At 38.4% G+C, this 24,543-nt stretch overlaps 1 protein-coding gene across 1 annotated transcript in view; it reads left to right on the top strand.

Annotated features, from left to right (window-relative positions):
* The window catches only part of cacna1ba (calcium channel, voltage-dependent, N type, alpha 1B subunit, a), a 164,919-nt gene that overhangs the window by 118,513 nt on the left and 21,863 nt on the right, over positions 1-24,543 (top strand). The window contains exons 19-33 of the mRNA XM_036598295.1: positions 110-886; positions 2,620-2,804; positions 2,918-3,038; positions 4,438-4,567; positions 5,309-5,368; positions 5,672-5,778; positions 8,080-8,091; positions 12,851-12,871; positions 17,524-17,620; positions 17,785-17,945; positions 18,839-18,976; positions 19,889-20,090; positions 22,271-22,435; positions 23,559-23,669; positions 23,844-23,927. Coding sequence (XP_036454188.1) covers positions 110-886; positions 2,620-2,804; positions 2,918-3,038; positions 4,438-4,567; positions 5,309-5,368; positions 5,672-5,778; positions 8,080-8,091; positions 12,851-12,871; positions 17,524-17,620; positions 17,785-17,945; positions 18,839-18,976; positions 19,889-20,090; positions 22,271-22,435; positions 23,559-23,669; positions 23,844-23,927 — 2,371 coding nt within the window. The remainder of the gene's footprint in view (positions 1-109; positions 887-2,619; positions 2,805-2,917; positions 3,039-4,437; positions 4,568-5,308; positions 5,369-5,671; positions 5,779-8,079; positions 8,092-12,850; positions 12,872-17,523; positions 17,621-17,784; positions 17,946-18,838; positions 18,977-19,888; positions 20,091-22,270; positions 22,436-23,558; positions 23,670-23,843; positions 23,928-24,543) is intronic.

Below are 24,543 nucleotides of genomic sequence, written 5' to 3'. Positions count from 1 at the left end.
CAGAATGTGTTTGATTGATTAATATCCCTGTTCTCTCACTAATTTTATCTTTATGAACATCATTATTTAAATGCTAAACCTTTCTTCCTTGATTTTTTTGCCTTTCCAGTAAAGAGCAGCGGCGCTCTTTGAAGATGATGTCCGTGTGGGAGCAGCGCACCGCACAGATCCGTAAGCACATGCGGGCCAGCAGTGAGGCGCTCTACTCTGAGGAGCTCAGCCCCCGTCTGGCCTCCAGCCAGCACCTGCGCCCTGACCTTACCACCCACCTTGACCGGCCACTGGTGGTGGAGCCGCGCTGCTGGGATGAGCCCAGGAACATGCAGGGCCAGGCCGGGACACCTCAGGATGCCCCTGATCCCCCCATGATGGAGCCTCCGCAGTCACACCTGCCCCGGAAGCACCACCGGCGACGGGAGCGTCAATCTGATGAAACGCAGGAGAACGGAGAGACGACAGGAAACTCACAGGAAGGCCGGCGCCACATCCACCACAGCCGCAGCAGCAAAGAGCCCGAGGGCACACACTGCAAAGAGGGCAAAGGGGAGCGCAGCCACAGTCGTGACGGGGCACGCAGGCACCACCACCAGCAGGGGTCAACAGAGGAGGGCAGGAGTGGAGAGAGGGAACACAGACACCACCATTCGCATAGAACTAGCCGAGAGGGTAACGGCGTCCTGAGCAGTGGTGGTAGGAGTGAGAGACGCTCCCATCATAGAGACGGATCACGCTCAGGGATGCGGGAGGGAGAGAGGCGTGGGGAGGACGGAGTAAACGGGGGAAGGAGGAGGCACCGGCAGAGAGCAGGCAGGGCCCAGTCCACACTGGATGGTGAAGAGCAGAGGGAAAACGGGCAGATGGAGGAGGGCAAGTCTCCAGGACACAGGTAACAACTGTTGTTAAAGTACTTTCTCCCTTTTGTCCTTTAAGAAGGAAGGAATAAACACCGCAGTTTGTAACTGCAGAGAACCTTAGTGGGTCAGAATTGTTCACATTGTTGGTGATAGAAACCAGAATGTTTGATGCCTTAAAGTTACCTCACATAAAGGTTTTACATGAAATGGTTATGAATATGGTGGCTGATGCCTGAGACATTGTTTTACAATAGTTTTGAAAAACCGAAACATATTTCTTTAAATCAATTTGTGGCAAATAGGCACAGGTACAAATGGTGTTGTAAATCCTGTAAGTGCCTCTTGTAGTCTTCTTTTTTCAGATTTACCATTATTTTACCATTATCAACATTACATATAAAACCTCAGAAGACTTGTGTAGGTTCATTGGTAGTTTCGGATAGTAAATAAAGTTGCTATTTTTGCTCTGCAGATGTTGTGACCTCTGATTCCTATTACCACCATTGTAAGAAAAAAATGTTGGTAATTTTCTCTACAATTAACTGTTTCACATTAGTCTACTCTGGATGACTTTCTGTACATCTCAACAACTGAATTATAGGTTTTTACTATGTTTTTTGGCATAACAATTCTGAATTTAAAGCAGCTTCAATATCAAGTCTGAGGGTTTTTTGTTAAACAAGTAGCTGCCCAAATAGGAGAGCTGATTCCATAGCTGAGGCTATTGCTGTCTTCATGTTCTTTCAGATGGGCTATTTTGTACTTGTGAAGTCGTAATTACAAAGTCTTTGTGTTCAAGTGCTTTGTAGTTGGATACAGATCTTCCTAACATTTTCCTCCATTATAAAAATTTACAAATCGCACCAGTCAGTTGCAAATGTAAGCAATGTATATATATATATATATATATATATATATATATATATAGTATATTTAGAAAAATAAAAAAACTACCAACCTTCATCCACTGAAACCATCCTTTCCACCATCATGATGAAAGGGTAAGGATCAGTAACAGGGTGTAGACTCGGATATCAGTAATGTTTCTGAAGTTTCCACTTGAAGGGACATTGATGTGCAGCATATAGGTTGTAATCCAATAAAATAATGCTTTGCAGTAAAATAAAGCTCTGCTGAGTGTTCTAACACAGTTCTAACACAGTTTTAACAATAAAGGGCCTTAAGTGTTGGAATTAATGTGTAACTAGCTAATTCACCAACCTTTAACCCTGAAGATTGGTGTGCAGACTACTGGTCACATAGCAATGCAGGCAACAGTCTCGCCTAGCTATCAGCTAACAAAGTAGCAAAGAAGAGAAAGATTCATTTGCATTTATGTGCACTCCTGCTGGCTTCATGATATGTTTAATCTGCAACAAGAAACTGTCAACCACCAGAAAGTCAAACATTGAGAGATATTTTACAAGAAACCATTGTAATTTTGTGGAAAAGTATCCTGCCAGAGATGCAAGAAAAGCATATAGCTAGGCTAAAGCTCAAAGCAGAGCGAAGTAAGTCTGCCTTTTCCTTTATATTATATTTTTTAGCCAATGCTAGGACATTAGCATGTACTAAGACTTATGCACAGCCAAGATGTTAATACCAATAACATAGACAAAACATGTTGTGGCTCCCAAGGTGGTTTCATTTTTGTTGAAAATGACTTTTCTTAATATTTGCATTCCTGACCCCTGGTCTAGATAGTACTGTTGCCTGGAAATGGAAGCTCCATATTGTATGACTGAACTTAAATTTACTCCTGAAGGCATACAGAAATGGGCGGAGATTCTCTAGCAGCCACACCTCAGCAGCCTGCTGTGGGGAATAGGTGGGATCTGGAGAAACCAGAGGATTCAGACAACCAGAGGAACGTCAGCCGCACAGGGGGTCTGGGAGTCCACATACCGGTCACCATCACCTCTCCACCAGGGGAGACCACTCTCATACCCAGTAAGCACTGCTCATAATAACCCTGCTAAATAGTGCAGCCAGAGTGATCTTTTGGTACAGATCTATGGTTCACACCTGGTCTCCTAAATGTAAGGTGCATCTGCTTGTCTCAGTGAACAGTATTGACAGTGAGACTGTGCCCATGACGGAGAAGAACCTGGAGGAGGTGAACCAGAGCAGCCCTCGGCCCATCCTGCCCTACAGCTCCATGTTCATCTTCAGCCAGACTAACCCGTGAGTATATGTGTGCATGTGAGCAAGACTTAGGGTTCTTCAGTCATGCACTACTGCTCTAAGCTAGCCACTGGCAATGTACCAAGACTGTTTCTTGTACATACATTTTTCATCATTGCGCTTAAGGATCATAGCAGAGAAAGACTGCAGCGTGTCTATGTTTGGTTTTTGTGCATTTACATTTAGGATTTTGAAGCAAAACAGGGAAAAATAGAGATGATTTTCAGGACCAATGAAATTGTCTTTTTTAAAATAAAAAAATACTTTTTTTATTTTACTTACTGAGGTTAAGGCTAAGGTTAGGTTAAGGTTAAAGTCAGAGAGCACCCTTTATTTATTTAATTACTATCCAAAATGGCCAGTAAGTTATTAATGTTTTTTGGCATCAGGAAAAACACATTCAGTGACGTTGAGGTCTCCACTCTGGGTTGGTCAGTATATTGTTCTGAGAACACCAGCAGCCTCTTTGTTTGATTCTTATTTTTCGTCTGTTTCCTTTTCTCAGTAACATCTTCTTGACACGTATCCTTTCAGACTCATAGCGCTGAATTGTCTTCTCACAGTGCAAGGATGCACAGAAACACTTGTGGATTTTTTCAGAACTAAAGCAAGAGTGGAGCTTAGTTTTCTCCTGTCTCTTGAGGATGAATCTGATGGTGACAGTTTTGGTGGTCCCAGGTTTGGCACAGTTTTTAGGAGTCCCTATTGTCTATATCTGTTAATATTTTTAACTCCAGTTTCAGAAACTTCTTAACTTTCCTATTCATTATACAAGTGGATTATCTTAATTCTAGTTACCTCAGAATATCTCTTGACGAGTGAAAAACTCATACTTGGTGCCTATTTAAACTGGAAGTTAAATAAATGAAAGGTGGTCTCTGACTTTTACACAGCATTGTGTGTATATACATGTATATATGTATGTATACACACATAGTGACATTGTTTAAAAACTGTATGTGTTTCAGATATTCATTCAAAACTCTTTGTTTAAAGTCTACGTTCTGTCCGCTCTCTGCTGGCACTTGGCCATAAATGCCCATAAACAGACAAACAGACAGACAAACAACAAACAAATTCAGAGTCCATAAAGCCTTGCCTGCCTGTCAGTGTAGAGAATACAGTTTGAGTTATAAGTTTTATTTATGGGTTATATGTGTGGATCTCCCCGTTCTCTATCTTAAAAACTCTATGTGCATGTGTGTTTGTGTGTTATTCAGTATGCTAACCCCATGGAAATGGTATTGGCAGTGCTTTAAAAGCAGACTCTGTTCAAGCAAACTCTGTAATCTTGAATGTGATATTCAATACAGTGCCTTGTGGTCATGATATAACATATTAAATGCTGCTCCAGTTTCCCTCTCATTTCATCATGTTCTGTGTATGTATGTGAGTACAGGGTGAGGCGTCTGTGTCACTACATAGTCAGTCTGCGCTACTTTGAGATGTGTATCTTGGTGGTAATAGCCATGAGCAGCATTGCTCTGGCTGCGGAAGACCCAGTCCAGGCCAACGCCCCTCGCAACAATGTGAGTTTATCTCCACTCACTGTCTCTGTTAATGCTTCCAATAATATGGCCCTGTCCGGTGGTTATGAGCCCTGGTTCTGGAGATCTGTCTTGTTTTGAATTCTAGTTCCAAACACCTCTTCAGAACCACTTGTGTACATCTTCAGAAGTTCTTGATAGTAGTAGCATTAGGTGAGGGGTGGGGAGATGTTAAACACTGCAGGAAAATGCTTGGTGACCACTGGCATAGTCGCATTACACATCCGCCCAAGTCAAATCTAGTCAGTCACTTAATAATTCATCTTAATTATTGTTTTTTTATTCAACAGTAACTTATACAGAGCAGATTTAAAGATTGTAAACTAGAAACCAAAAGGTTTTCTTAGATGTTTTATTGAGTATTTGGAGTATTTTGAGAACACCAAGACACTTTTAATGTCTTTAATATATTTAGCTGTACTATATGTACAGAAAATTTTGTCAAGTAATCTGCCTTGAGATTTGGTCACCATGCTTCATTTATGAGGCATTTTGCATATTAATTTTATCATAACTTCATTCTCAATGACAGCTTTCCCAGTTATTATGGAATCATCTACAGCTTCATTTGCCATTCTTGACACATGTAAAAAATTTTCACAGCCCGGTGCTGAAGTTGTAGAGTGCTAATGTCATATTAGAATAATTTTTAGAAATTTATCTACAAGCACTTTTTATTTTATTTTGAAAACAGTGATTTCAAACGTCTTGTCTTTTTAAAAGGTGCTGAAGTATTTGGACTACGTCTTCACTGGTGTGTTCACATTCGAAATGGTGATTAAGGTGAGTTCTGGCTTAGTTACAGTTTTAGGCAGCGTTAGAAGCAGGTGGTTATTAATGTGATCTCGCAGGAGACGTTCCTTAAATGTGCTGTGCTATATTTGGTTGACACTGATATGACTGTCTGATGTCACTTTCCCTTCAGCAATGACGTTTTTAGGTTACCATCCCTCTCCTTCACCCAGATTTCATGAATTAATTACCAGTCAAAGCCCGTAGCGTATTATTCATATTTCAAAAAGGACGAGTGAGGCTAAGTTTACTAAAAATTCAGTGTTCTAACATTTCTTTTTCCTGCCTTCCAAGATGGTGGATTTAGGCTTGCTGTTACACCCGGGCTCATACTTCAGAGACCTGTGGAATATTCTGGACTTCATTGTGGTCAGTGGAGCTCTGGTGGCGTTTGCGTTCTCGTAAGTAAAATTTGGGTCAGCATTTCTTTAGACTTTTCAAAGATGGTCAGAGCTAAGTTTTAAATGTTGTGAACAATTTGAATAGGTTGCATTTCCACAGAAAGATTCCCCGCAGATAGACTTATGCAGCGATATGCATTGTTTCTTGCAGCCAGACCAGTGTCTCTTTGTTTACCGTAATTGTACAGTTCCCCAGTCAGACGTTTGATGTGTGCTAAATTCCTCCCATTCATCAAGCAGGCTGCCGAGCGCAGCAGAAAAGCGCCGAGTAAGAGTTTCGCCAACTCCTGCTGTTCCACTTTCCTCACTATCAACTGCTCAGAGGTCAATTGCACCCATTTCATTACAAGAACACAGTTTAGTCTCCCTTTGGTTCTTCATTAGTGTGTGCGCGTCCATTTCTGGGTGTTGATCTGAGCTTAACTTGAACAGTAATTTGCAGCTTTAACTGTACTCCCATGGGCATTAGAGAAATGTGCAATTAGATATTTTGTAAACAAAATAATGCTTAGAGCATTTCCTGAGCATGCAAACGTGCTAATATGTGTTCAAATTGCAGGTAACATTGAGAACAAATGGATGGCCTGTTCTGAAGTGTCAGGACTTGTGGTGTAAAAATGCTTCACCAGTTTGAAGGTGTAAAAATAGAGCTACATCAATTCTGGACTATTTGAATTGAATATAGACAATGAATGTTAATAATATTAGTCAAATGAATGAATATTTGTATTCCAATAAATGTTGGCCAAAAATAAAATTATAGGCTATTTTTACACAAAAATATATTGTTTATATTGTCTGTATTCTACTACAGTGTGAATAGTTCCTACTAATGCTGGCAGTATACTTCAAACAACAAGAGAACTAAACAAAATCAAACTACTGCAGAACTCGCTGTTGTAAATGTACTTTAACCCTTCTGTGGTGTTGGGGTCTGTGGGATTCATTTTCAGTGTTTACCAAAAAAAGCTCAGATTCCTTGGCCTTTGTTTATTTTCTGTGAAGAACATATAAAATAACATTTTCAATGACTTCACACTGTTCTCTCCCTACACATTTATGTTACATGTGGTTTTGGGGTGAACCTGCAGGGAGTAAAAGTGTAGAGGTGCTGTGTCCCTTCACTCTGTACTCCTCCTACATGGCCTGCTGTTAGTGTGTGTGTGTGTCTGTGTGTGTATGTGTTTGTATATGTGCGTGTGTGTGAGGGTGGACAACATGGACAAGCTGCTGACTGGCTACAGCTGCTAAAGGAGAACCCTACGCTGGTCACTTGTGATACTTTAAACATCTGGTATTTTTACATAAATTGTTATGGCTGTATTGATTTAAAATACCAGTAACGTGGTGGGTCCACCAGACCACTGAGTAACAAAGACATGAACACCACGCAAGGGTTAAAAAATAACTCTGTGTATCTAAGCACCTTGCTTGCTCTGTGCAGTGGAGGGAGATCTCACAACAAACAAGGTGGTAATTAGGAGTTCTGCTCGACAGGAGGTGCACATCACACATACTCAGACCACTGCGTTGTTTAAAAAAAAAAAAAAGATGTGGTTTTGCTTTAAAACATTGTTTTAATTTGAGATGTACTGTCAGCATAAGGCTGTGATGATTTCTATACAGTTTCAAAAAATGTGTGTTGGAAACAATGTTTTTGTACTCCTTTGGCCTTTTTTCAGCGAATAAACTAGCTTAGACCTGGAGTTCATAAAATGGACATAGAACCACAGAATGACATCATGAGGTCAAATGTGACTTCAGAGGTCTTTGACGGGGCTTTTTTTCTGAAGTCATTTTAAACTTCTGGAATTTTTAAAGCTTATTTTGTTTTCAAAAAGTGTATCTTAATCTCAGTATCAAATCAAATTTAACCTAAAAATATGTTTATTATTACACCCCAAGTTCATTAAGTCACATTTATGTATTCAGTGGTTTTTTTTTTTTCGAAATAAACTCTTAATTGTATGTAAATAATCAGGTTAAATCAAAAGGTGGTGAAATTTGAGATTTAATGATACACCAAATAATTCCTAAAAACATTGTATTTAAAATTGAATCCTTATGAAGTCATTTTACACCCTAGTCAGGATACCTTCCTGTAGACACGTATTAAGAGCCTCTGAGCTGACAAGCTGTTTTTTACCCAGAACTGTAGTCTCTCCCACTTCCTGTCTCTCTCTATGTATTATTGCTGTGATGTCCTGTCAGAGACGTGGTGTGCACAGCGTGAGCGCCCTTTTCTTCTCTCACTCACTCTCCACTCTCCCTCTCTTTCTCTCTCACCGGAACCATATGAAGGAGCTTCATGGGGTAATGCCTTAACTCTCTGTATCTCCCCCCTCTCTCTTTCTGTCTCTTCCTTTCCCTGTCTGTCCTGTTGCCTGTCTCTGTGTAAGTCTGTCGGCTCTGCGCCATGTTCATAGACCGGAGATGTAGCAGAGGATTATTTTCCCTGCGGTCTCTTCATAACATTGCCATCCTGAATCAGTGACTCTCTCTCATCTGTTTGCTCACCTGACTTCTCTTTCATTGTTTAACCCTTAGAGGTCAAGAGTTGTTGCTTTCGCTTTGTATATTATTCAATTGCAATAATAATATTACATGCCTAATTACATAATAATTTATGTGAGAATATACATTAAATATCAGCAAGTTTGAGGCTTCATGGCATCCTGGTTTTTACTTTAGTTTCAACATAAAGAAACAATAAATGATATTTTTCATTGTGTGTAGCAGAAAGACTGTGCACAATAACTTTTTGCCAAATTCAAGTAGAGGAATTGTCTCGCCAACTCCTGCTGTTCTGCTTCTCTCACTGTCCTCCTCAAAGAGGTCGGTTGCACCTGTTGATTACAGGAACACAGTATAGCCTCCCTTTGGTTCTGCAAGTTACATAAAAAATTCCATATACTTAGATTTACAATACATTCACATGAGCGTCTGTGCACAACGATAACTTTTCATCAAATTCAAATAATAAAAATAGCTCCTCTTCTGATTACAAACACAATTATGGTCTGCTTGTGTCAATGAGCTACATGTAAATGGTAATACTTCACTTAAAGAGTGTCTGCATAAGACGTTCATAACATCTTACGTAAACGCTTCATAACATGTTCATGAATGTTTAAATCAACATTCATAAAGCATACATGTTTTACATGACATTAATATGGACTATTAATATGGACTATAATGTCATTTTCCTGAGAGACATTTTTTAAAATAAAAGTCCTCATTTTTTTTATATAAAAGCTATATTATTTTTAGTGAAAAGCCTAATTTCTGGACAGCCAAAATGAAAATGACTTTGCTTTAACCTTTTTGGTCATTAAATGCTTTGACACATAGGCACATTTTGCCTACACTTTCAACTTCTTTGAAATTATTTGTTATTTTTTTTAAGCATTAGTATTGTGCATTTTTATTCTTTCTCCTTTTTACTCTATATCTTCTTAAAATGTTAATGCGTCAAAGTGTTAATTCAACAATACATTGTTGAGGAACATGTTATTTATCCTGAGGTTTAACTCTCTTGGGGTTAAATGCTAGCACTGTTAGTGATGTTTTTTAACGCTTATGGTATTGGAGAAGGCACAAGTATAATTGTGCATTGGTTATCCCATTTAACTGACACTCTTTAAGGTTAAATGTGGCGCTGTTATTCCAAGGACTAATAAATTCAGTTCTGCCTTTACTTCAAAGTGATGGAAGCTAACCAGACTGAAATGCATGTTATGTGGATCTTTAAATTGCAATGCAAAGCAGTCTGCTTACATTCATGTGGCTGTCCAGCCTCGACAGTAAATGGATGGGTATTGTGGTTCTTTGAAAATTCCTTCATACAACAAGTCCCACCACCATAATAAGAATCAGTAGAATGATTGTTCATAGCATATTCATGAGTAACTTACTGTCCATATAGTAAAGTGACATGCAAATCAACAAATTCTTAAGAAAAAACAAACAAAAAGAAGTTGAAAGTATATGTGACACAAGCATGAGTGTCAAAGCACTTAAAGACAAGGTCATTTTTAATTTGGCTGTCCAGAAATGAGGCGTTGCACTGAAAATATAGTTTTTTAAAGGAAGAAGTGAGCCATCAACTAGAGGGTTGCGGGGTCAAATCCCACAACTAATTAGGTGTTCCTGGTTGTGCCTTTGGGCAAGGCACTTAAACCCCCCTCTGCCCCAGGTGGCGCTGCCCTGCTGCCGACACTGTGCTGCTCCCAGATTGGGCATAGTTAGGCAGCAAAATGACAAATTTCCCCTGTAGGACTAATGAAGTACATAAAAAATGAGGACTTTTGTTTTGAAAAATACACAAAGACACAACAGTCCATATTAATGTCATGTAAAACATGTATACATTATAAATGTTGATTTAAATATTCATGAACATGTGATGAAGTGTTTATGTAAGATGTTATGAATGTGTTATGTAGACACCCTTCAAGTAAAGTGTTGCCTAAAAATAATATATATTGAATTAAACTATGCTTTTACTACCATCTTCTTCTAAGGGTTAAATTTCTACCATTATAAAAAGCATAACCAACCTCTTTGCCTTGTCTCTCCATGCAATCTAATAGCAATCTGAACATCAGCCTGACCGTCAGCCTGAATACCCAAAGGAGGAGTCCCAGTGATCACATGTAGTTCATATCAGTGCATGTGACTGTCAATCTGAACTTCCTCTAATCATGTTGTATAATAATATAAGTCACTCCGGCTCTCTTTGCTGCTGTACATGCTGCCATTCTTTGCTCTTCTTCATTAGCCTTCTTCCATCTCCAGCATCTCTAGGCATGAGGACAAATGAGAATATCTCTGCCTAAACGCTAATGCATGTCACCATGCGGTTCACTGAGGGAATGTTCTCTACTGCTCTATAGGGTCATGTGATCAGTTCCATTTAAGCTACTAATTTCTGTGTCTGCATAACGTCCCGAGTTATGCCAAGAAAGCAAAAATCCTTTTCATATGACTCATGTTACTCTGAGTCGGAATCGTCAGCAACTTTTGCTTTGGGTTAATTAGACAGAAACGTGGTAATTTGTTTTCAAGCAAACTCATCAAGCCCCCTGAGGTTGGAACCATTTACTGCAGTAATTATGCAGCTGGAATGTGAGGATGTGCCTCGTTGGCGTCAGCATCCATACTCAAAGGAACAAACGAGATTGTATGAATTGGATTTTTCAGTGAACAGCTACAGTGTGTTTTAGTGTGTTTCTCTTTTTTCAACCAAGTTTCTGAGGTTCCTTTAGAAAGGAATAGCTGCAGTTGTTACATCCACCTCAGATGCTTCCTTTCTGTCAGTTTTTTCCCTTTTAGTCCTAGCTCTACAAACACAACCAAAAGAAACTGTCACTGTTTAAGTGTTGCAAACAGAAGTGAACATCAGTTTAGAAGTGTTCTACCAGCCATACACAGCATTTTCTTCTGGCAGCCTTTGTAACTTTATCTCCAAAAATCCTCCAAGGTTTCTTTTTTTTGCCTTCAGCCTACAAGTCATTAAAGTGATTATGCCTTGGACTGTTATTTCAGTGGGTTGTAGCTTAAAGAATCAAATTTACACAATTTTTTATCTTAACCAAAGTCAATCAGCCAAGACACCTTTGGTGTGTGAAATTTGCTTCTGTAATTTTACAACGGAGCTATGAGGCTAACGTTGCTAAGAAATAATGGGAGCAATATTCTTATTAAAGTTTTTAATAACTCAAACTGGTTTACTGCAGCATGTTTGTTATTTGTAAATACAACTTATATATGTTGAATGTGCTTCTAGCCTGCGTGGCCAATGCAGATTTTTATATCTGCTTACCCCTGCTGTATGTTATCCAAACATATGCTGCTTTCCATGGAGTCCTGCTGGTGACATCCGGTATAAATAAAAATAATACATGGCCATGCCATATTAACGAGTGGGAAAGAGGTCCTGATGTGTGGTCATGACTTAGTAAGGGGTGGAGACGAGATAATTAAGTCGTGGCCAGGACTTAGTAAGGTGTGGGAACGAGCACATGCCTTATTAAGCTGTGGCCAAGGCTTAATTATCTCATTACCATGACTTACTAAGTCGTGGCCATAACTTAATTATCTCTTTTCCATGCCTTACGAAGTAGTGGCCACATATTAGGATCTTGTTCCCATGCCTTACTAAGTCATGGCCACAACTTTATTTTTCTCATTCCCACACCTAAGTTGTGGCCATGCATTATTTTTATTTATATGGGATGTCACTAGCAGTGCTCTGTAGCTTTCACATGTTTGCCTTGAAAAACGTACCGTTATTCTGCGCCTCATAGTGGTGCGTGACTGATGGCGGCATTAGGCCAGGCAAAAGTTGGCATGGTGACAGTGTTACCACCAAAGATGGATGATTATCAGAAGAGAGCTTTAGCAGTGTAGATTGTCGGTGGAAAAAGGAAGGAAGACATTGTTCTCTATTTTTGGTAGTAAAATACTGGGTTTCTGGAAATCAACGACACGTTTGACATCCATGGTTCCCCCATAAAAAAAAAAAAAATCTGGTTAATTTGTTCATTGCATGTAATGGCAAAAATTGGGAAAATTAAACTCTTGACACAATGTTCTGCTCACCGCTGCGGTCTGCAGAATCTTGCCACTGGCACTGGCAAAAATGTTCGTCGTGGCACTTTTGAAAACAACGGAATATCCAGATTGCTGTTGTCCATCTACTGTCAACATGTGAACGCAGCAGTAGACATAGACCTCAACTATATTAGCCTCAAAGCTCCAGTGAAAACCTAAAAGAGCAAATGCCAGACATCAGATATGTTTTGTTTGGTCGACGTGTATGGCAAAAGAAAAAAATGTACAAAAACCACAAAAATAAGGGAAAACTTGATTCCTTTAAGGCTGACTTTACTCAGCGATAGAGCATCTGAACAAAAAATGTCTTCACATTCATGTTTAAATACAAATGTTTTTCATAGTCCAGTGCACTTCAAGGCTGATCTGTGTTATGTCTCTTAGTTAAGTCATCTGGATGATATGTTGTGAGCATTCATAATGTTTTGATTAATGTGTTTTGTTCATTCATTAGATCGCATCAAAGTGTAAACAGGTGGGAAACCCCCTACATTCCTCCTTTTTTCTTGCTTCAAAACCCTTCTAACTCTACTTTTCCTGGAGTTAAGGGACAGTGTGCCTTAAACAGCTCTGTGTAGTGAATTCTGTGTAAGAGGAGGGGCCTCTGCACTGGTCATTCTGATAGCTTTTAACAAAGTCCATGATAAGTAAATGAATACAGCTGTTGAATGCAGAGAGAGTTCTGAGAAAGCTATCAGGAAGACCAGCGTGGCATCATATGTTACATAGTACCTGTGAGTTTGTGAGTTCTGTGTCGTGGTTTAGAGTTGAGCAGGCCCCGGACATCCGAGAGAAAGCATGCTGGACTAATGTGCATCAGAGAGCATGGGGAAAGTGCATGCCGGTGTAGAGAACTGGACCAGGGGAGTAACCCCGCCATGATGTGTGTGGCCATGCTGTTCACTCTCGCGCTGACACTCTCAAGGGAGAGCAATAGACTATGGGTAGATTGGTATGTGTGTGCTGATTGGTTCAGAAGGGACTGTAGGAGACATAGCGCTGTAATTCAGATATTTTTTTCTGTTTTGTAGAAGGATTGTCAAGTGCTGATCGTGAACTTCTCAACTTAGGTTTAATTTTATTTTATGATTATCTCAATATATAGTAAAATATAACAGTATTTAATGATACTTTAAGGATTAGGTGTATACAGTGTTAGGGTAGTTATTCAAAATATCAATATTCAAATATACTTTTAGTCACTACTAATTATCTCTCTCAAATTGTAATGGAATTACTTTACTTATTACTTCCTGGAAAGCAGTCTCACTACTTAATTTAATTTGCTTCTAATTTATTTTCTAAAACACAAATCTGTACAAACTAGAAAGCACCGTGAAAAACTCAACTCCTTTTGGCACTGTATTCAGATAGAACTAGCCAATCAGAGTAAGCATCATTTAACCCCTTATCAAGCCATGGGCCTGACGGTGTTTTATTACACACTTCTATAGCCTAAGAATAGCTCCATTAGTTTGCACTGAAGTCCCTGTAGTTAATGAATAATAAGTCTTAGTATGTAACAAGCCTGGAGTGTTAAGGGGTTAAAAGGCCTGTCACTATCCCTGCCTTTGATCTGAATAAGACCAGTTATTCTGATTAAAATAATGAATGGCCCCAGCTATTTAAAAATCTAGACAGAAGAAACAGTACAAAAACAGCTGCCTCAAAAAAAAAAAATCGTTATGAACAAAATATGAAGCTTATTGAGCCTTTTCTAAATAAAAATCCAGTCTGGCTTATTAAGGTGAAAGATTAAAGATCTCTCTCCGTCTGTCAGTTATAGTGAGTTATAGACAGACACTGATAATATTTATACGAAATTTCTGTTTCAAATGCATTTCACTGAATTAATATTGTTTAATATTGTAATTAATTGATTAATATTGTAGATTTATAACTAACACAAACAAAAAGTCCTTATCAAGGCAGTAACTATAATGTGATTACAAGAACTGAAAGTGAATTACGTTACAATACTTCTTTACAGGAATGTAATTACATCACTGTAATGCGTTTCTTTGTACTGCCTTAACGCCAACACTTGAAGTATAACAGTAAAAGGTATTTTATCATTTTGTATTGTAACAAATGTTTCACTGTATTCTTGTATCATATCATTATAATTTAAAATAGCTAAATAAATAGCTCAGGGCTAACATAATAGCTTGGGGCTAGTGATAGGTCTGGGCACTATGAAGCACAGCTTCTGTGCTTCTCTTGATGGATCAGACTAAACTCCACTGTACCATTCTAAAGTCTCAAATATTGTACTTTTATGTGGTTCAATATCTAATAAACTGAAAACATGAAAATATAACATAAGGCACATTCTCCTAAATTTTGACGATACTCCCAAGAGTTGTAACCTTGTAACTTTTTCTCTGATGGCTGTTGAAGTTTGTGGTGCAAGATAAATTTCGTTGACAACGTATAGTAAAGTATGTGTTATCGTGTTATATAGTATTATATAGTGATCAACATTCTATACGTCGTCGGTAGGCCTACAGTAATCGCAGCTGTATTTTATTTTTAGTTGCAGAAGATGCTGCTGTATTATTTTGTAGTAGATTCATAAAGTTGCTTTGATTTGATCCATCTCTCAGCATCCTTCATGCACAGGATCATTTTTGTCACCTTTGTACTTGCTGAGTGACAGTTGAATGAGATGTGATGTGTTGTTGTTTTCTGTTTCATTGCTGCATTGGAAGACCCAAACGGTACCTGCACAGCCCAGTAGTCCTTCTAAAGTATTCTGCTCTGAGCTTTGGCCTGAAGCTATGCATCATTAAGATGATGTGAAGTGGAGAAAGATTTAACCCCTGGAGTTGTGCCAGATCCAGAAAATCAAAATGAAAGATTTAATGATGCAGCCTCAGCTGGTTGGGAAGTTTTCATCACGGTATATTATCAGAAATCCCACCATAGAAGCCTATGTACTGAATGTCTACCATTTAATGGGTGCTCATAAATTCAAACAGGTTTAATAATTTAGTAGTATGCTTGGAAATAGGATTACGATGCCCTTGTTGCATTTTGCACACAGGACCTTTGTTCTGTGGAGATGTTTGACCCCTGGGTTGTTTACTTGAACGTTGAACATTCAGTCATAGGCAGCGCTTGTGCATTTAGTAATCTATGAAATGATGTTAGAGTCTTGTAATTTTATTTCAGACATCCAGAGGCCAGAGCATGGCTAAATTTTGCAGAAGGTGCTGCTTGGCTTCCATGCAGATAGAACCTTGAGGTTGCGCTGCATCTGGTGTTGCTGTTTGAGATATCTTCTCTTTTTTTTCTTCATTAAAAATAGATTTGTTTGTTTGCCTTCTGGTTGATTTGCTATACATGCTTAAAGGAGAATTCCACCAATTTTTCAGTTCTGCATAATTTAGTTGTTCAATAAAGGCCTTCAGAGTGGGCTGTTGTGAAATGTACCATTCTAGAGAAAGCTAACGAGTCAGAATTGTTCACAGTGGTAATAAGAACCAGTTGTTTGATGTGTTTAAGAGCTCTAAAAGCTCCTTCACAAAGTTTTTACATTAAATGTTTGCAAATTTGGCTGAATGAAATGATTTTTGCCAAAAAGTAGCCCTGTCACTATTTTACATTATTGCCTAATTGCAATTATTTGAAATCATATTATTTGAGATGATCACAATTATTTAAGCTGTCTGCAAACATTTTTCACAGTTGCTGCATTTCACAGTCATTTTATGCCACAAAAAGCAAAATGTGAATTGGGAACTTTGGGTTGAGAAAAATACATGTAAATATAAGAAAGCAGTAAATGCATTAATATGAAGTTAGAAACAAAGTTCTAACTTGGCGACTGTACCATATTTAGAGGGCAGTGTGAGTATTATTTTGTTAGCCATGTAGCTAATTCTAATGCTCAACATGTATGCTAGCAGAATTAGTGTTTTTTGCATTTATTTTCACTCTCAAGACTCTCTAGCTACTAAGTACACATAACTAGGAAACAAGATGGCGAATCAGCCAGTCTGGCCACTTTTGGCTTGTATTTTAATAGTTGCATACCATAAATAAGACAAAGCTATAAAATCATTTATTGCAATTATTTATATGACAATTAATCATCAGCTAAAATTTAATGATTGTGGCCGCCCTGCCAAAAAGTGTTCATGGCACAGAAGTACATGCAGGGCATCGTAAGGCCAAATTGCCCCCCCAAGAACGTATTTTTTCAGATTTCATACTACTTCACCATTATCAGCATTACTTACAAAAACGTGCAGGTTCACAAGTCATCTTGAATAGTAAATAAAATGGCTATGTTTACACTGAAGACCTCTGGTTCCTATCACCTTTAATGCAAAGAAATCTAAGTCAGTAAGTTTCTCTACCGTGCAGCATTTCACATCAACCCACTCTGAATTTGTGTATATCTCATCAATTGAATTTTGCAAAAATGACAGGAACTTTCCTTTAAGAAAGTAACACCAGTGTAAAGTCAGTGATGTCTGAGCCATGATGGCTGCTCTGTAGGAAAGCCCTTTTTGCGAAACAGCACTGGTTCCCCACAAAGAAACAATTCCCTTTGGGTGTAGTTTCTTTTCTATCATTGGTTGCAGTTTATTCTTTAGAAATCTGATGCACAGCCTTATTTGATTTAGTACATTTGTTATTTTTGCATGTTTGAATATTTTGTAGAGGCTTTAGGAGTAAACTAATATTGCAGTTTGGCTCCATAAGGTAGACTAACTGATAACTGCTTTGCTTGCATGCAGAGGATTCTTTACAAACTCATCTCACTCATGTAATGCAGGATTACATGGATTACGTTGTGTGTGGTTGTGTGCTTTTGTGTTATCAATTCATTCCTGGTTGGGTGTAATATACAGATGAATAAGCAATAAGGTAAAGGTGCATTACTTTAAAAAGGTATTCGATACGTTTGGACTGTTCAGTGTCAGTCAGATGTATTTCATTGGTTAGTGATTCCTTTTTGATAGTATAGACAGAGCATTAACTCACCGTGGTTTCAGATTTTCACTCTTGTCTAGAACAAGCTCTGGTTTTTTAGTAATCTAGCTGTGCTGCCATAGTGTACCTTGAGCACTAACTCAGTGTATAATGAAGCTCTTTGCTCTTCACTTGCATTTTTAGAGGGACCAAAGGCAAAGACATTAGCACCATCAAATCTCTCAGAGTGTTACGAGTCCTTCGACCACTGAAGACTATCAAACGGTTACCAAAGCTGAAGGTACAAAAACTGCTGTCGTCTCTCTAATGGAATTATTTTGTGTGCTCTGTGTTTGTTAGCTTTTTGCTCTAGACGTTTAATCAGCTGTCAGCAAAGTAAAGCATGCATTACAGCAGGTTACAGACGTTGGTGTGTGTGTGCTTGTATGCCTGTGTTCTCCTTAGGCTGTCTTCGACTGTGTGGTGAACTCCCTGAAGAACGTGTTGAACATCTTCATCGTCTACATCCTCTTCATGTTCATCTTCGCTGTTATTGCTGTGCAGCTCTTCAAGGGCAAGTTCTTCTACTGCACGGATGAGTCCAAAGGACTGCAGAAGGACTGCAGGTACTGACAGGCGCCACAGGCAGCACTGCCCATACTAGGCTCGCTTAGCTCACATCGCTAGCTCCCCCTGTAGGCATACAGTCATACTATACAAGAATAGAGAAAGCAGCTTCAAACAGACAAGATTTATAGAACTATAGGGCTGTCTGGCATACACTGGAGCAGAGTAGAGCTTAGATTATAACAACAACAATAATAACAACAACAACATCAGTAATAATAACAACAACAATAGCAACAACAGCAATAACAACAGCAATTACATCAACAACAATAACAACAGCATAATAATAATAATAATAATAATAATAATAATTCTTATTACTATTATTTTTATTGCCCGTGTTGTTATTGTTATTAAATTATTCTTCTTATTATTAATAACATTATATTGCAACTACTACTACCAGTAATAATAATAATAATAATAAAAATTATTATTATTATTATATTATTGTTGTTGTTGTTGTTGTTGTTGTTGTTGTTGCTATTATTAATCATTTTAAAGTACCAATTAATACATAAACTATTAATGTATTATTAATGCATTGCTATTAACAATAATAATAAATAAAATCATAACATTAATAATGTTAAGTAATTTCATTAATGTTGCTATTAATATTATTATTGTTATTATTATTATTATTATTATTATTATTATTATTAATAATAATAATAATAATAATAATAGTAATTTTATTTTTAATACTACTACTAAAAATAAACATATAATATATAAACTAGTCATTAATTTATGTGTATTATTTATTTATTTTTTTAAAATGCAAAACAAAACTATTACTAGGAGTAAGAGTATATGAACATTTTCATGTTTTCTAATGTAACATATTCCCAAGGTATTTTTTGTTTTGTTTTGTTTTTTATGTCAGAGGGCAGTTTCTGGACTATGACAAAGATGAGGTCTCAGCCCAACCCAGGGTGTGGAAGAAGTACGATTTCCACTATGATAACGTGCTGTGGGCTTTCCTCACCCTCTTCACTGTGTCCACAGGAGAAGGCTGGCCAACGTGAGTCTATACTCACACACATACAATTCCACACTGTGAGCCTTATATACAATGAATATTTTTTGCTAGAAGCACACAAAAACAGAGCCTTTCCCCATCAACCTTTTCTCCTTTCATTGTTCAGTGCAGTTGTTCATTTGGAGCAATTTATATTTATGCATATTTATTTGCTGCGTCTGTTTTTGAAGGGATTAAAAGCCCATAAAAGCCTCTGTCCTCTTTAAACATCTCTTTTGGTCCCTCTGCCCCAACTGTGGCCTCCTCTGATCTCAGTTCAAAGGTGTGTGTCAGTTTGAAGTGTTGCCCTTTGGAGGCTTCACACTCAGAGCTAAACACAATTCTCCTCATGCACCCATCAGACCAATGGGTGACGGGGCTCTGTTCTGAAAATGTATCGTGTGAGCTGTGTAATTGTATGTGATTTGTGTCTTATTTAAGCAAAGTTCACAGGCTTGATGGGTCAGCGCGTTCAACACTTACTCCCATGTCCTCTTTGCTCTCTGCTCGCTTTTCTTGACGAAATCATACAATGAAATAGGCTATTATATAATTCACTAAGGCATGCTATGTAAAAAAATTGAATGTGTAAGTTTTTAGGTCAAGCACAAAGTTAATTAAATACAGTGTGTTCTTCAAACTGAGAGGGGCTAACTTTTCTTAATTTTTGCAGTTTTTTAATTACCGTGGAAGAATTGCTGATGATTTAAGGTTAATAGGCATGAGATTAATGTTATTGATGAATCTCATGGCAATTAAATGTGCCAGAGCACTATAATTGGCTTGAGCTCATAAATTTCCAACTTCAAGGCTGAGGTAGTCAATAATAATTGCTAAAAATGGCTTTTTTCTTAATGTATGTGGTCTGTATATAGTCCACTGATGAGCCTACACTGAGTGTTGGTCTTTCCTCAGGGTTCTGAAGCACTCTGTGGATGCCACCTTTGAAGACCAGGGTCCCAGTCCAGGCTACCGTATCGAGATGTCCATTTTCTACGTGGTTTACTTTGTTGTCTTCCCCTTCTTCTTTGTCAACATCTTCGTGGCCTTGATAATCATCACATTCCAAGAGCAAGGGGATAAGGCATTGTCTGAGTGTAGCCTTGAGAAGAATGAGGTAGGACCCAGTGGTGATCCTTGGGGCACCACTAGGAGCATTTTAAGTGCTTTAAAAACAGATGTACTTCCTGGTACATTGGATTCAGATAATGCAAGACGTGTATGTACACTGCATGTGTATCACAGAGATGAAAGCACTGCTTGTTGAACACTGGCAAATATGTGAATGCCTTTGTTTTTTATATGCTTACAAGATAATGTTAATAATGTATGGAGCAAAAGTTAGAGGCCCTCACTTTACAATTTCTAGTCAGCTTGTTTATTGTTAAGTGCTTCTCCAGCTCTTGCTGCAGAATAGTATTATAGACGTTTCTCAACCTCAGAAACAGTTCGCATTTTTTCTTTTTATTTTTCCCCTAATTTTCTCCCCAATTCAGTCATATCCAATTCCACCCACTAGTTAGGACTCCCCTAATCAGACGATACAATCAGCGCTAGGAGGGCGAAGGCTAGCACAGGCTTCCTCTGAGACCTGTGAAACGCCACCGCATCTTTTTGAACTGCCACTCACGCAACATTATTGGACAGCCGAACGCGCTCGGAGGAAAGCGCCGACCACCAGTTCTGTTACGTCAGCTAACAGACGCGTGTGCTGACTAGCATCGCACTGACTGATGCGGGGAGAAGGAGGGGCCATCATACTCAGCCAGAGAGTGAGGCCAACTGTGCTCTCTTGGACTCCCATCCATGGATGGCTGTAGCATCACCAGGGATCGAACACAGTTCGCATTTTTACTAGGTTTTTATTTATGCGTAAAGGCACAAACAAGTCTGGTCCAGTTTCAGCTTTGTTGGTGTCATGATAACAAAGATCTTTGTAATTTTGAGAGCTTTTTCATCACCAAAACTCGTTATGTTTGTGATATCTTCTCTTCTCCTTGTCATCTATTGTGCATGTCCTTGTGTCAAAAAGACAAGAAATTCTGTAAAAGACTGATACTGAGTGTGTGATACTCCCTGTTTTGGAAATCTCTTAGGATTTTTAAGTCATGTAGTTGGCTTTAGCTAACTAAAGTTACCCAGCAAGAACAAGGTGTTTCAATACAAGTCTAACAAACTGCATAATGTAAATGCTAAATGCTAAAAATACTTCAAAACTACTTTCTATTTTATTTGTTTTATTGCTCAAAGTCAACATTTTTTGTACTCAATCGGGGCCATAAAGAAGCAGGAATTAATATTTTGTTAAACATCTCTTTATATAGAAAAGGAACAATGATGAAACCTCACTTAGACATATCAGATACACACCCACACACAATGCACATACACTCAGCATGGTGCTGTAGAGCTACAGTACAGCTACAGTCTGATACTCAGTGGTGGTCTTGCAGTGAAGCCAGCCATGGCAGTAGGTACAGATGTCCAGGCAATGACAAGATTGATTCACACGCAGGATTGATTTAGCCCAGCGGAAGAGCAGACATGAAGACATCTCTGGTCTTTTTCCTCTAAAACTCACTAAGACATAGCTAGCTAATTTGCAGAGGCACTAACATAGATATAGTTGGTGTCTCATCAGCTACAGCAGAAACTCAAAATTTAGTGACAAAAAATAAAGCACAAAATGCTAAGGTGTCCATTTTCTTCCCCTGATTAGAATTCAGAGGGAAGTTACTTTAATAATTAAGAGTAGTTATTGCCTCTGTATATCACTACTCCTGTGCCAGTAGCACATCCCTTACTGACTTGCTTAAATTGCAGCAGTGGGTATACTGCAGGCTTGCTGTGGTAAGATAACAGAGCAAAAATAAGGAAAACGACTTTTTTCCCCAGTCCTACCGATAACGTTACATGTACTAAATGAACAAATAGGGGTGAAAACGTAAGAGGTGAGATGGCCCTGCCACTGCCATGGAGCAGCCAGACTCAATCAGTACTGTCGGTTGTCTCTCTCCAGGCCATGCTGGGAAGCAATACCCCTAGGTAGTTGCTGCACTTTGTATGGTAATTTTCATTAAGCTGCAGCTGGCTCTGCCTCTTAATCGGTTTTGACTTCAAGAGAGCGCATGTGCTTCCAGAAAGCCTCTTACCAAATGTTCCCATCCAAAACCACAGTTCAGAAGTCATAAGCTGAATGATTATATTTAATTAAAACCTGAAACATGATGGTGCTGTGAGCGTCGCTGATGGATTTTGTTTTGTGAATGAATTCCTGGTTTGCTCCCTCTTTCTCAGAGAGCCTGTATCGACTTTGCCATCAATGCCAAACCCCTGACCCGCTATATGCCCCAAAGCCAGCAGTCCTTCCAGTACAGGATGTGGAAGTTTGTGGTGTCGCCACCTTTTGAGTACTCCATCATGATCATGATCGCTCTCAACACCGTGGTCCTCATGATGAAGGTCAGGGACTGGTCTTTCCTTCTTACTTCTGTATTGCTTTATTTTGATGGTTCACTGCAGATGCTCAACAAAATATCTAACTTAACTTTTCCCTAGAACTCAGGCTGGCTTTATATGGTGAAACTTTCATGTAGCTAGATGTATGACAGTTGACAAAACATGAAGAAAAAAAAAATGAAGTCAGTAAACAATAATCAAAGTTGCATGTGCTGCATTTGTTTATTCCACTGTTTATATATATTGTATGTTGTCATTTTCATACATTGTATGGTAACACTTTATCTAGAGTGGTCCTTTTTAGATGATTAATAAACTCTTAACAGATTATCAGTAACACATCAACAACATAGCAGTGAAGTAGCAGTAGTGAAACATCTGAATACATTGAAGTAAATATCTTGTAGATGTTCTGTTGATACATTACTTACATTAAGTAGATGTATTGTTAATACGTTAATACGTCCATTACACCAAACCTTACCTTACCAACCTTACCCAAAACCTAATCATAACCCTGGCCCTAATCCTCACCCTAACCTTAACCTCAACCCTACACCTAATCCTAACCCTCACGTTTTTGACATGTTTTATAGGAAAACTTAATTTGTATGTTCTTGTCCGTGTTGTATCAATGATGTGTTGGTATCAGTTGAGTGAAATGGTATCATTTGATGAGGAACGCTAACGATTGTCAGCGTTTTGTTCCGCGGTTGCATTAAAACTTGTTTTGTAAAATTGAGGTGGCTGTTTGAAGTGAATTTATGGAGGCTTTACATTACGCAATGCTTGTGAAATTTAGTTCCATGTATGTTTCAAGCATGTTGTCTACAAGTTTCACTGTGTAAAGCCAGCATTACATGCACTCTAATGCTAACCTTAACCTAAACGCTAGGCTTAACTTTACTAATCCTAACTTTGCCCTAATGCTGTTAATAATCAACTGAGTTGCATCTTGCAGTTTCTTAATTATAAAAACATTTGTAAACAAGCTAGAGGGCACATCAACATAAAATATGATCAGGTTTTCTTGTTCCTCTAACTTCTTCTATCTACTGTCTTACGACACTAAAATGTCTTGTTTTTATGCTCATGAAAATGTGTGGATTTTCGTCTTGTCCAACAGTTCCACGATGCCCCCGTGTTTTATGAAGCGATGCTGAAGTATCTCAACATTGTCTTTACTGCCCTCTTCTCATTGGAGTGCATTCTTAAGATCATTGCTTTTGGCCCTTTGGTAGGTATAAGCCTGTCATATCTTGATCGCTTCAATCTAGGAATACCCTGAGGTGGCAAAAATGGCCCCTCAAGCCACTATAATGGGTTTTAATAGAACATCATGCTGAGAGTGTTGAATGGGCAGTTTTTCCAGCTTGTGCGTGAGTGATCTTGCTAATCCTCTTCGTTCCAGAATTACTTGAAGGATGCCTGGAACGTGTTTGACTTTGTGACGGTGCTGGGGAGCATTACTGATATCCTAGTCACTGAATTTAAAGTAAGTGAAAGGCAAAAGCATCCTGCATGAACATTTTCAGAGTGAGAATTAAGCCTAGTGTAATAACTCCAGCAGCAAAGGAAGACAAAGAAATAGAGAAGGAAAGAAAGAGGCTTCTGATTCTGGAGCAGACTAACACATGATGAGCTAAACACTCATCCACTTAATGTATTGTTTTTAAAGTATCTCTAATACAACAGTAATCAAATCCTGAGAAATAAAAATAGTGTAGTCATACCAATATGAATACTATCTATTACAGTGGTCACCAAACCTGGTCCCTCATGCAGAGATTAGTTCCAGTTGCAATCTTCCACACCTGTTCCAGTTAATTCACTTTTTCAGAAGTGCTTAATTGACTGGATCAAATGATTAGTATTAAATAAGGAGGGGGTTGCAAGTTAAATGCAGGTTGAAACTAAACATATGTTTAAAAGTATATTTAATGTAGTTATTAATTATTTAATTCCATATAATTTAACACGGTCAGGTTTGTATTTCCACCCAGAGCTACATGTATAGTGTATCAAGTCTAATAAACAGCTGTATTGTGTGTCCTAATGTCCATGTCATTGTCAAATAGTGTTACTAATGTTATTGTCTGTAATATAACTTT

This window comes from Colossoma macropomum, unplaced genomic scaffold (assembly GCF_904425465.1).
Source record: "Colossoma macropomum unplaced genomic scaffold, Colossoma_macropomum, whole genome shotgun sequence".
Classification (NCBI taxonomy): Eukaryota; Metazoa; Chordata; class Actinopteri; order Characiformes; family Serrasalmidae; genus Colossoma; species Colossoma macropomum.
This window is presented reverse-complemented; position numbering and strand designations above follow the sequence as displayed.